This window comes from Anopheles gambiae, chromosome 2, assembly GCF_943734735.2.
Source record: "Anopheles gambiae chromosome 2, idAnoGambNW_F1_1, whole genome shotgun sequence".
Taxonomy (NCBI): Eukaryota; Metazoa; Arthropoda; class Insecta; order Diptera; family Culicidae; genus Anopheles; species Anopheles gambiae.
In genome coordinates, this window is record NC_064601.1 from 94,603,868 (window position 1) to 94,617,663 (window position 13,796).

The following is a 13,796-nucleotide window of genomic DNA, read 5'->3' on the forward strand; positions in this document are numbered from 1 at the left end:
ATGGAAGGTAAACCAATAAAAAAAGGGACTGTGTAGGTGCGGGTGGGGTGTTTTTGCGTGTCGCTGGCGCTGTTAAATTACAGCGTATGTTCCTTTTTTTTCTCCTACTGCTTTAATCACCTTCCCGCTTCAAACCCCCCCCCCTTGTCGAACTCCCTTTTCGATTTGATTAGCCCCTTAAACGGTGTGAACACACACACACACACGGTGTAAACATGTGTGTCATCAAATGTGGGTGTACGCCCGGGTGCGCACTTGAATTTAGCTCGGGAAATCAAGCAAAAAAGCGCTCCTTTGCTACCCCCTTGATAAAGCCATAACGTACGGCGGGTGTAAAACAGAGGCAGTACGTCGGGTGCAAGTAATTTTAAACCTCGACGACACGGCGGAAGAATGTGCCGACGCGTGCAAGAACCGACAAATTACTACAATCAGCGCCAGCGCCCGCTTTGAGGAGCCGGCCAGGTGGCGGTGAAGCAGCACACAGGGAAAACGGAAAGCAATTAATCAGCACGGCCAGCAGCAGCAACACGAGGGTGGTGTACTCGTGTCGGAGCTGGCACAAGGGTGTATGAGGTGCGTACGAAGACGCGTGTTGGCTTTTTTGTGTGTGTGGATTTGTTGCTGCTGCTTTTGCCGGGGAAAATTGCTCGCACACGTATGTGTATTTTGTCTATGCGCGTGTATCTTCTCGGTGATCCGGAAAGCTGCACCGTGTAGATGGGATCGGTGGCATGGGCGAATAAGGGAATGAGGGTTAAGGAGGAGATGTATTAAATTAAAGAAGAGTTTAAACCAAGTAGCGGGTGTCTGACGCTCACTTGTGAGAGCTTTTTTTTCTTGCAAGCTGCTAGGATTGATTGATGAGGGCAAGATGATGAGGACGCGATTTATGTCCCACTCGGCCACGTGTGTATCCCAGCGTTTCATTTTTAGTAGTCACTTATAGGGAAAATCTGCCGTTCGAAAGAAGTTGGCTTTAGCGCAGCTTCATTGTTTTGGGGTCTTTTTGGTATCATGTTTCAATTTTAAGCAGTACAGTGGTATGAAATGAATCATTATTTAATTAAGGGGTAGAATTTTGCATGATAGTTCAAGAGTGTTGTAGGAATTAGTGTTGGATAATTCTGATTCAGATTAATGAATCTCAATGAATCTTTGAAATCAATAGAATAATCTGAAAATCGGTTGGAAAGATTCATGAATCTCAAAGATTCGTGAATCTCGAAAAAGCTTCATATATTTCATATATAATTAAAGATTCATTTATCTCGAAAGATTCATAGGACTTGAACTTCTTCTTATTCTTTTTCTTTGCGTAACAATCTTCATGCACTCAAAACTTCATGGTACCATGCAGCCGGCGCGTCTGCTTAACCATGGAGAGACGGTCCATGCGAGACTTAAACCCACGACGGGCATGTACCATGGGATCACGCAAATTCCATAGTTGTCTAATGATTCATGAATCCCTGGAGATTTATGAATCTTCATGAATTCATGAATCTTTGTAGATCCTTGAATCTTTGAAGACTGACGAATCTTTATGAATTCGTAAATATCAAAAGATTCAAGAATCCTTTGAAATGCTGATTTATGAATCTTTGAAGATTCAATTCAAGATTCGAATCACTTATCGCTTGTCACAGATTTATAAGAATGATTCTCAACGAAAGATTCATGAAGCCCAACACTACTAAAAATTGCGTTAATTGGGCTCAATTGGAAATTTCTCTTTGGAGGAGAATTTAACCTTCCAGGAATAACTAGACTCAATGTACATGTTCATCACTAGATATAATAAAACCCAAGAAATTGAAGGTTGTTGCATGTCTGATTTGTCTCTTTGAAGTTCTTTACTGTACCTCATTGCAAGATCAACAAATCACACCGTTATTAAAGTTGTGCTCTTTCTTAGGTCGCCTTTTTTATGGTACTTGCGCGGGAAATTGCTACTAAATGGGCCAAAACCATCGCGTAGTGCATCTGCAAACTGCAGCTGCATGGGGCTTAGATTTTTGCCAAACCCCTACGAATACGGCGCAAGATCCAACATTTCCGACAACGAAATGGTCGGACAAGACGGTAAAATGAATCATTCTCGAAAGCGCTCCAAAACAACCGCAAGCGGAAGTTTACTCTATCGTTCGTCCTGCAACCCCCCCTACCTTCCTCTAGCATCGTTACCGGTGGTGCCAACTACCCCTGCAAAATGGCGGTGGCAATGATTGTGACGAAGCCCCCCCAAAACCGGAGCAAAGGAAAGGAAGCCAATGATACAATTTATGGCCTTCTTAAAAGTGGTCCAAGTAAATGGCCGGTGCCGTTTTCGGGGCGGGATGCGGGAATTGAAATGGACGTTTTGTGTGTGTGTGTGTATGTTTGAGAGGAAGTGGGTCAACCAGTAGAACGCAGAGCAGAGTTGGGCAAAGCTTGCACCGCACATCCTTTCAGACCTGTGTTCGGCTTTACGCCTGCGGAAACCGATCTGTAGACGTATGTTTGTACTTCCGGGTTTGTGTGTGTGTGTGTGTGTGGTAGTGTCTACGCGACTAAACCCATTCAGTCAGACGGGTACCGCAGCAGGCTGGTGTACACCCATTCGAGGTATAAACTGTAATTTATGACTCCATCAAAACAGTAAACGAACAGTTTATCGATGGCGTCGCAGGGACCCGTCGAGGGATGCCTACGCGGTACACGCCGTTTGCCAACGACGGATGTCGTCCCAACTACACGCAAACAAATCCTTTTGCTGGCAGGGTTCAGCCAGCCACTTGAGCTCTGGGCGCCGAGTCGTTCGTCCCTGTGAGTGGTTCGTTGTTAATTTAATTTATTTTTGTTATTAAATTGCCCATCAAGAAGCGGGCACGATAAGCGCAGGCAAGCAGCTCGCTAGTGGAATAGAAGGTGACACATAAAAAAAGACTGAGGGCGTTTGTAGTTAGCTTGCAGTGAACGAAATGGGGGTATTGCAAAAAAAAGCGTCCATTTGTCGATAAATATTTGTCAATTACGAACTAAACCGGGCCGCACTCAATGCAGTTTTGAGTGCAAGAAAGCAATGCTGTCACCGAAAACTCGGACGTGTCTATTTCCTATACTCCTTCTCACTCTCGTCCCCTTGTTTGGTGCCATTAGTAGTCGCAGCACTAGGAGTGGGGGGAAGAGGTGAGATAAATCGGATGAGATTATCACGAAAAGCAGGCATGGCAGACAGGAAGATACGGGAAAAGGTTGAGATTGCGTGGGCTGATGATGCTGTGGGCTCACGCGCGCTCTTCCCACAACAAGGGACACTGCCCGGAAAAACCGGTGGAAGGTGCGTACGGCTGCTGCTGCTGCTGCTGCTGCTGCAAGGGGGTAACTTTTTATTGGATCAATTTACCGCACAATGTTCGACAACAAGTAGGGAAGCCCATTTTAATTCGAGTGGCTGTCGCTGGAGGGCCATTCCGTGCAGTGACATTTTTCCGTTCGATTGTGCTTTGATGGAAAGGTTCGCTGTTAGTTTGTTGGTAGTAGTTGAATGGGAGGCGCTTTATACTCGTGTGGCTACTTTCTTAGTGATGAGTGCCTTTTCCCTTGAAGATGAGTTTGTTCAACGCTAGGTTTTTTTTATAACAAGCGAGCAAATATTTTATGAATAGTAAAGCCTTCCGTGGAAGCACTTAGTACATGGATTATAGCTTACATACGGAGTACTTTAAAAAGTATCTTTGCTTTTATATATTGTACCAGCTTGAATAGACTCAGCGATGTAATGCTGTTTTATACCTTTTTAAAAGTGAATATTGTTGATTCATTTACCTAACTTTTCTCAATTTTCCATTGCTGCAATATCATAACGTTTGCATAAAAAAGGGATAACATTTGCTGACATTTCATGGGTTTATCTTCACTCGCACTAATGAAAGTGCAATTAACTACTTTCAGTAGTAATATTCCATGAGTCAGCAGACTAGATTTGATACTTCTATGAGTCGAACTCTAATCGTTAAAGAGGGCGTATAAAGAATGGCACCTCGTAGCATTTAAAACGAAGTCCGAAAGGCAGTTTGTAAACGTCTTATGAGCCTGTCCCAGTATCTACAACATCTTAGCACTATTAGACAACAATCAGAGCATCGAAAGAAAGTCCAGTTCCGAATGACCGATGTCCCTAAACGACTTGAGGTTCCAAAGGACGCTGAAAATCAAGACTAAGGGTAAAGTCGCTACATCCCTGTGTTTGCTTGGCCGGAAGGTCGATGCAACCGGTCAAACAGTGAGATAGTACTTGGGAAGCATGAACATACATGTCTAGAAGTTGAAATCGCGTCCCCAGGCTTCGCAATGGCAAGCAATGACGCTAAAACTCAATGCGATCATTTGAGGGGAATTTCGGCAGATTTTCGATATAACACCCTAGGCAGCGAACCGGTCCAACATCTCTCAGCTCCGGCCCATCGACAATTTTTGGACTTAAATGATGCGAAAACTCTACTCCAACAATTTTGTCGTGAAAGCTGAGGAGGAATTGATAAAAAATCCTGGTAGAACCTAGGAACATGCCTGAACGCATGTTTTCGTCTGCCGTTGCGAAAATTCTGGATTACTGACGAAAGGTAGCTCGCAAGGACGTAGATTTATTTTTGGAAGTAAGCTTAAATAATTACCTTTCAAATGATGTCCATGGAAATATACCTCATCTGCCGGCTAAAGAACTACGGCAAAACAACTGTCAAATCTGAGGATTAGTAACAGAATTCTACAATAATTACTACAAACAATACTTATATTTCGAAAGGCCAATATCCAATTTGCTTTGGATAAACTACGTGCAATGCACACGCGTTTACATATAATTAAAACGTAAATTCTCCATTCCACTTTGGAGTGTGTTCCATATGTTCAAACCAACACTGAACACGCTTTTTTTTTGCTTGTCCAGGATGATAAATTGTTAAACCTTGTTAAACGTTATACCCACACAAAGTTTGACGCCTCTCAGTCTACAGCCGTATGCACCGACCGGCAGCAATGTAGTAATTTAATACTGTCAAATTTTTTACTCGTTGCCCTTCCCCCCTCCCCCCCCCCCTAAATCATGTTTTAACCTCCATTACCAATCCGTTTGAAATTGTGCAAAATTTATCGCTCCAAACGGCTATGCACAAGGGGGCAAAAATTCTATCCGACGAGAGAGTTTTCCACTGCGCCCGGCAGCATCTCGTCTAAGCGCGCGTGTACCGTTCAATTACTATAAATTGAATTCATCTTTTACCGATGTCGTCGTATCGTGCACCCCTCGTGCCTTCTCCCCCATTTGCCAGAAGCGTTTTTGCACGCGATATTATCCGCGCTGGTTGCTTTTACCCCATCGCCTCGGCTACACCCTGTTTTTCCTCTTGTGGAGCATAGCAGCCTCAGGAACGGATGTAGCTGCAGAAAAAAAGGGAAACTTTTCATCGTCCCTACAATCTGGTCGGCTAGACTGGTACATTTTTTGCTGTTGTTGTTGTATGTGGCGCTGCTGTTGATGTTGTTGCTCTCCCCGTGCCTGTGTCTGCGCCAACCATCAACGGGCTGGGCAGACGGGTGCCCGAGATTGAGCTGTGAGTGTCGTGGAATATGATCAATTTAACGTTATCGATCGTTATTGGATCGGCTGATGGCTGTGTGTGTGTGTGTGTGTGTGTGCACGGTGGGGCGAAAAAGGATTCTCTCCTGTACAAGGCTGTTGCTAGCTGCTTGTTGCTCGACCGGGCTGCCCCATGCGCTGCGCGTATGTTCGTGCTTAGGATATCGTGTATGCATGTACGATTTTTCGCTTAGCAATGATAGCGTCAGTAATCTGCTGGCGGATGGCGTTGCGAACAGCACCACACGCAAATTGACCGAAATCTGCGGGCTGCGGAGCATGTCGTCGCGCTGACAATTTGTTTTTGGGTGGAAAAATTGGAAGTAGTTTAATTTTTTCCCCATTTTTGTTTTCATGTTCAGTTTTTGATACTGATACCAGAGTGTGTGGAGTGTGTTTCCAGCTTTGTTCCGTTTTGCATTTTGTGCAAATAATAAACGCCCACAAACGCACACCTTTTTTTCGTGGAAATAAAATTAGCAAACACATATTTTCATCTGGTTTAGTTAGTGGGAAAGTGTGGCTTTGGTTTGAAGTGTGCTCGAATGCAGTGCAATGGGAGGGCTTTTTGTTTTATGAAAATATGTTGGAAATACGATACGCTGCAGTAAGTTTGTGGAATTGTAAAGCATTTTTTCGAGCGTAAGCAATGCACTCTGGTTGCATTTTAATGGGGAAAATATGTTCTTTTTTATTGTTTTATTATATTTCAATACCGTACACACCTCGTTTTCAACAATTTATGCTGGAAAACCGCTCACCAAAATTTCTCGAACTGGTTTGTAAAGTAATGCTCATGCTTGAATTAGCTACAACTTTCTGAAATGCATTTGCCGAATTATGCTCCGGAAACTACGCCACAAATGAATGCATCTCCAAGCATAGGAGCGTCTCCTTTGTTTTGCCTTCCAGCACAAGCTTTTATGATGGGACTCGGGTTAAGGATTTCTTGTACGCTCCGGATAATGGGCAATGTAACAAGATTTATCGCTTCCAAAGCTTTACATGAACGTATCTCTCTGTCTGTGTGTGTGAGCCACCAAATTATCATTAAGTTGTGCAGAAATTTGCTTCCCTAGCTTCATCGCACTCAAGTAATGCTTGCTCGCCAAAAAAGGGCAATTCTATATGGGGGAAAAAAAGGACGAAAAGGCTCTTCCATCTGCCCTATTCTTAATGTTCTCTCTATTCTTTCATCTCAATGTTCTCTCCGGCAGCTGGTTTGCGATAGGACGCTAAAGTTATTGTTGCTCAAGTGGTTCACATCCTGTGTGTGTGTGTATGAACATAGGGCGAGAAACAAGAGCTCCACATTCCAACCCCCGGTGGCAAACGGCCAAAAAGTCAAACTGTGCTGCTTAAGAAACTGCACGTTGCTTAAGAACGGTCCTTCTCGCGCGAGAAACGATACTCTGTTCACGCGCACACGTAGCAGTGCCAGAGCATGGTGGCACCATGGGGTTGTGGTTTTCCAATAAATTAAAAACTGCACCTCGGTATGTTTTCGGTAAGCGCGAAACAACACGTCGTGATCTTGGCGGGGGGAAAAGCGAGACAAAAAAACAAAGTCGCAATCGTCGTTGCACTACCGCGGTGGAGCGGTTGATTTGTGCGCTGCCGCAGCTTGGGCAGCTGCTGGATTCAGTCGATTAGGGAAGGAGCTGAGAATCCCTACCCAGACGCTGCATAAATTGAATACGCGGAAATGCTCACCCCCTTTTTGGCACACTTGGGATGCGGCGGAGCGCGCGCGCGCGGCTAGTGTGAGGATAAATGGGCGTCTCATCTCGGGACTGCCGGGCGCCTCGCCCATGGGAAGCAACCGTTAAAATACACACACACACACAGGACCCGTATAAACGGTGAGCTAAAACACTATCGGTCCAGTCACGAGGAAAGGGAAATGGGAAGGACTTTCTTGTCCGCGGGGTTGAAGTCAGAGAAAAAGCCCGATAATGCTCGCCCAATCAACCGCGCGCCAACCGTCGATTGGATATTGGAAAGGGATTCCGAAGACGAGCAAAAGTACAGGCTCGCAAAGTCAGCTGGCGGCTGGCGGCTGCTGCGGGAAGCCGGAAAAATCAAATAAATAAATTTTCACTTCATGCCCCCGTTTCATGCCCGGTCGCTTCCGGGATGGCTCGAACGGCTCGATTGGCTTTGATTCGCGAATTGGAGTGTGCGTTGGGTGGTGTTGTGCGGGCACTTTTTTGGCACCACCGAGGTCGTACACCTCGCGCCCGTGTGTATCTTCTACGGGGTTTTCCGCATTCGTGTGGCATTATAAAAATACACACACACACACTCATGCAACCGGAAAAAAGACACTCCAAAAAAACCACACGCGCAAGAAAAAGGATTGCCTCTTCGCGTAACGTCATTTCCGTTCTCACTTTTCGGGCGCTCGCTTTGATTTCGTCCTGCGTCAAACCGTGCCGTGCCTGTGGAGACACATCGTCAACAGTAGTCGGCACAACTGGATTTGGGAGACCCAAAGAAGGTAAAAAAACAACGCACAAACACCTTCCTCAACACGTCCTTCCCGGGAGTTTAATGGTTCTCACTACTTCCCATTGCCACGGCTGCTAACAGGTTCATGTCAATTGCTTCGATTGCCTTCTTGGGAGTGGTAATAATAATATTTATGCAACATATTTTTGCCGGCTGGATTGTAATATTATGCTTCATTAAGTTTTATGCTAGCGTGTGCTGGTGCTGCTGTTCTGCACAGCGCATCTCACCCCTGATGCCCTGATGGAACCGTTCGCAATTGCTTTGATGACAGAATGGGAGATGAGAATTGGTTCGCAAAAGCCTCCATTTTGGGGTGGTTGGAGTTGTGTGTGTGTGTGTTCTGTTAAAAAACGTACTCGAAACACCCTGGCAACCCTTGCTGTTATAAGTGTCATTCGCTGAGTTCTTGTGCCAGTGAAGCGTAATTCTGTAAATGGGACAAATGTATGCGCGTGTGTGTGTGTGTGTTTGACACGTGAAAATTTTCGCGACACGCTCGCATGATGATTATTCGCAAACACCATCGGTTGGAATATCAATTTGTTGTAAAATGTGTGCTGCAAATTAAAAAAAAAGAAACCCAAAACCACCTCGGAAAACCCCAAGAAGTCAACCAACGAAGTGGGTGCAGGTTTTATGACCCATTTGTGGGTGGTGGTGGTGGTGGTGGTGGAGTGTGGTTGAGGGCAGATCGAAAGGGGAAATGGTGAGAAAAACACAGCTTTTACTCACGCACCATTGACACTGCTTGACTAGCTCTGCACAGTGAGAGAGAGACAGAGAGAGGTGCAGCCAGCCGGAAGAATCGCTTTGTTTGTGGGAAAAGGGGAAACATTTAAACATCTAAGCGAGTTTTAACAAGGGCAATGAATTCGACTGAGTGATTAAATTATCTCATGAAAAGGGTACTTGATAGAGAGATAAAAACTGTATCACTATTTGCTTGCGCTAAGTAAATATTGTAATTAAATTACGATAATGATTCGATAGTGCAGGGGGCGTTTGTGATTGTCGCATTGGAGGTAATTGAACATAATTGAAAAACAAAGGTTAACATTCACAATAATTATGGGTTTAGAGGGAAGTGAGCGAGTAATATTGCTTTTAGGAATAAGCTTAAAGTAACATCGTTAATTACATGAGCATTTTGTCCCAGCTTCAGAATTTTTTGTGACATAATGCTAGGAGGAAATTCCCCCAGAAATCACGCAACATTTTACCTCCAGCGCTTGTGCTCTGTGTGTTGCCCTTTGAGTCAGACTTACTCTTCCAATAAAGACCTCAAGCCTTCGGTGCATTCGGGTGGAATAATTATACGGCAAACATTATTTGGCCGAGTAGAAATTCAATAAATCAATTCACCGGGGCGTGTGGCAGATGTGAAGAATCCTCCCAAAAAGAGAAGTAAAAAAAAAACGAACCCAAAGCAAACACAAACACTGGAACAGTGTTGTGTGTGCATAGTGGGCTTGTGTGAATCACCCGAAGCCCGGGCTCCGAGAATGTGCAAATAATTATAAATATTCAATTAGCGTTTTGGAGAGAAGAGGTTTGAGTCGTTTCGAACCGCTTGGGGGAATGTTTTTAGGGACGAGGATTTGTAAATGAGCCGTAGCCTTTCGCCAAAATCCAAAGAGAATGATTTTGGATAATTTATATATGCTACGCTTTGAATGATTTTTGTTCCGAAAGCAAACATACCGCCCTAAAGTTCGCTGCTGTGGAAATGAAAATGTCAAAACTACAGCACTAGCACTGGCGTGACCCGATCGTCTGCTCTGATCGACTTTTCGGGCTATTTAAATGAGTGTAATGCGTTCGTTTAATTTCTCTGTACGAGAATCGGCTATTCTACGATGGCCAATTCACCTGCTCCGGCGTAGGTGCGTACATTAGCCCTTTTTGCCGATTAGCCGGTAGATGCAAGATCTTACGGAATGGTTCATTTTGTCGTACCGTTCGTTGTAATGGCAGCTATTTAGCACTGGCCACGCGACGGTTACAGATCGGCAGATGGCTTCCTGTGGGTTTGGGGTGGGCCCTACTTTACCACGTGCTGCGTGGTTCGTGGCAGACGCGTTGGTTGAGTGCACGTTTGCCATAACTGGACGGCTGTACGATGAACGACTGGATGGAGTGTTACGTGCAATTAAGTAGCGTAAGATCTTGAAGAGATAGATGTCCGAGCTAAAGATGTCCGAAAAAAACGAGCTGCCTCTTCATTTCGGCCCGTAAGCCCTAAAATGGGACCACAAGCGATGTCACTGTCCTGTGCAGATCTGGTCTGGTTACGTCAATCAAGTGAAGCGCAGGCCCCGGGCACCATTCGGAGTGTGCATCAGCTTGTGCAAGTCGGTAATGGATGGCCTGCCGAAATTAGGAATCTCGCCTCGCGAAGGGTCAACACCACGGTGGGGTGGGTGACTCTTTTAAAGGGAACGCATTTTGAACGCGTCAATTTCCATACGGCAGGTACAACGGTTGGTATAATTTGCGTGCGGCAAACATCACAGCGCACCGTGGAGTTTTCATTTGCATGAAACAATTAAAGTGCGTCTGGTATGCGTGTGGAGGGGTTTTTTGGAGTGAGCTTTTGCTCAATATATGTGACGCAAGATTCGGAGTTCGATCGTTCAAATAATTATGCATACCCGCTGTGTGAGATCAAACGGTTTGAGCAATGGAGCGTTCTGCCTCTAGCTTCCGGGTTGATGTGTGAAATTAACGCTATAAAATAATTGTTTAGTTTCATTGAAATACAGTCCTTGATTTCGTTGGAATTTGCTTCCATTATATAAACGTAACCAAACCCTTGAAGTTTGAAATTAAAGATGAGCGTCTGAGCCTGGTTTTTAATTGTTTTGAATAAATTTAATTTAATCCAAAACTCTATCAGTGTATGACGTTCCTGTGTGTTAGAAGCAACACAAATCTTCTCCGTCTCATTTCTGATACAAATAGCCGAATTTTCCGATATTGAATGCGTTGCATGATTGTTGTGACCTCGCTATTTCCGAGTCTGCGTGCCGTGTCGAACCAAAATAAACATCACTGTATTGTAGGAAGCATCAGTGTGTGCCTTTCCCGACTGTTGGGCGTGCTGTTGGGGTGACAATTTCATTTTGATAGTAGCAGCATCCTGCACCCATTACATGAATGTAAACCCCGTGGAGTGCATTGAGTACCAGGAAGGGGAGGGAAGAGGGTGGCAAAAAGTCCGGGACTTACCTTGGCTAATTGAATTACCACTCAGCCCACTGGCGGCGGACAGGGAGGACGGTTCCTGTAGTCGATCCTCCATTTCGCGCAACCGCGACGTCAAGCTCTGGGTGTGCAGGAACAGGAACAGCGTGCACGAGATTGCAATCAGTGCAACGAATTCGGCGTATCTGTGACGGGGGAAGAAGCGAAAACAGGGGGTTGAAGATGAGTAACGCTATAAATTGAGACGAATTCAGTTTAGCTGCGGTATATTATCATCATCATCATCATCATCATCATCATCGTCGTCAAGAGCGGGAGCGCGTTACGGTGTGTGTTCCGAATCCCATGAGTCCCGGTGTAAGTGTCAGCTGTGCACAGGACGGTGTGGGAATGGGATGTACCTGGACGTCTCCAGCAGACCGTACGCTAATGACAATAATGGGATGGAAAAACTAATAATCCTTCTCGCGTACCGTTTCTGACAGTATGATGTACATTCGGTTTCACACACACACACACAAGCGCCATGCACGCCCACTCATCCTGTCAGTCAGTCAGGTTGAAGTGTTATTTGAGTGCTGTCAGTAGAGCATGCTCTGATACCTTTCGCAGGCCGGAAAAAGTGGAGCCCGCGGTTTAAATCTAATGCACGATGGAGGTGCTTTGGGTGGACGGGTGAGCGGGAACGCGATGGGGGGTTGGGGCAATTTTCTGATTAAATGAAATGTGTCGATGGATTACAGGCGCTTGGCTCATTGACGGTGCTCGGTTGACTGAGCCCGTGAGCTCCAAATTGCCAAGGGATTCTAGATTGAATTTGCCCAGGCACGGGAGCTAACGGGGGCCACTTGTCGCTGTGCGGTCGAATTGATGTGCCGGGCCGTTTGATGCTGCCGTTTGATGCGATTTCGCATTTAATTGGCGCAAATCGGAGTCATAATTTTGCGCTGCAGTGACCTGTTTGGCTGTGTACTATATGGAAAGGCATTAAGCTTGGGGGAAAGTACATGATAGTTAGCACTCAAAGAGCAGAATTATCGCTTAAAACGACATTTTTGGGGAAAAAATTTGTAATAATTGCAATAAAAAGATTAGATTCAGTAAATTCTGAAGAATAACAGAAGAATAAATAGTGAAAGATGGATAATAAAAATTTAAGAAAACATAAAACAATGTAAAATAGGATTGTTCCTGTTTTAACAAACTACGAGACTGTATTTTGACTAACCGTATCTTGGGGATGATAAGGTTAAATCGTGTTATTTCCTCTAAAGTATTACACCCAAGACTTTGTTACCGCCACTTTGGGGAATTTATTGCCTAAGTAGCACATTTTCGCAACTCACTGAGCTACGAAATTGAAAGAACCCATTTACAAAACAAATTTGAATGTACAATCTCCTTTTCTACCTAATACGCTTCAAAGGAACTATCGAAGTATGTTCTCGATCCAGGTTAAGGACCATCTTTAGATTCTCTTAACCTTCTCCATCAATACACCGCTCTCTTTGTAGTCGATTTGCAAACATTTTGCAAACGAGGAACGTTTGCCACTCTCAATTCGCTTTTTTCCAATCTTTCAGAACCCGAAAGTCGAAATTCCGAAAGTCGCACGATCGAAAACCGCCCCAATCAGCTGACATTTACTATCCGCGCGCGCACGTTAATTTCAAAGCAGCACCAACTAATTTGTACTCCTACAATGTTAACCAGCTGGCGTGTAACTAGCGATTGGGGACGATTAGCTAATGATGATGTTCCCGCACCCGCTTTGGCGGTATGGTTTTGCTGTTTTTTCTTTGTTCGTTCCTTTGTGTGTTTTACCCCTTTTTCCACCATCTAAACCATCTTACGTTGGGCCTTACTTTCAAGCCATAAATCGTCCCGCGAGTGCCGCGTGTGTTTGGAAGCGTGCGATCACATCGGGGACATAAAACAACGGTTCGCTTTTATGTGACTCGTCTCAAAAAGTTTGCACTTCTTTTCTGTCACCATGGTTTTGGCGTCTTTGCTTTCACCTTCCCGGCTGCTGTTCCGCCGTTCCCTGCGAAGGTTGCAAACACTCGACCCAAACCAGAGCGTTATCTTTTCGGCTCAATTCGTTTCGTTTCGTACCTTTTTTTTCAAGGCTCAAGGTTTTGTGCCATCATTTCCATTTGCGGACGACACAACCAAACCGCCGGGGTCTGGCGTAACAGCATTCCCTCGTCTTAGAAGTCAAGCATGAGGTGGTCCCTTTCGAATTGGTCGTATTTAAAACGACCGTTGGATTATGTCAAGGTTGTCCCAGTTAGTGGGACTTCTTCTATTCTCCCTTCCCTTTCCATTTCCTGCGAAGCGCGAATTCGCTCCCAACGGTGTTGCAGCGCTCGAGCACAAGGGTATGCATCTTCAGTTCGTTAGAAGTGGCGTGTTGCACAATTGTGTGCCCTTGTGGTGCTTTTTTTTGCTTTTC

At 45.0% G+C, this 13,796-nt stretch overlaps 1 protein-coding gene across 1 annotated transcript in view; it reads right to left on the reverse strand.

The window, feature by feature from the left end:
• LOC1276729 (heparan sulfate 2-O-sulfotransferase pipe) overlaps positions 1-13,796 on the reverse strand; it is a 120,345-nt gene that overhangs the window by 31,837 nt on the left and 74,712 nt on the right. The window contains exon 2 of the mRNA XM_061642543.1: positions 11,366-11,526. Within this exon, the coding sequence (XP_061498527.1) occupies positions 11,366-11,526 (161 nt within the window). The remainder of the gene's footprint in view (positions 1-11,365; positions 11,527-13,796) is intronic.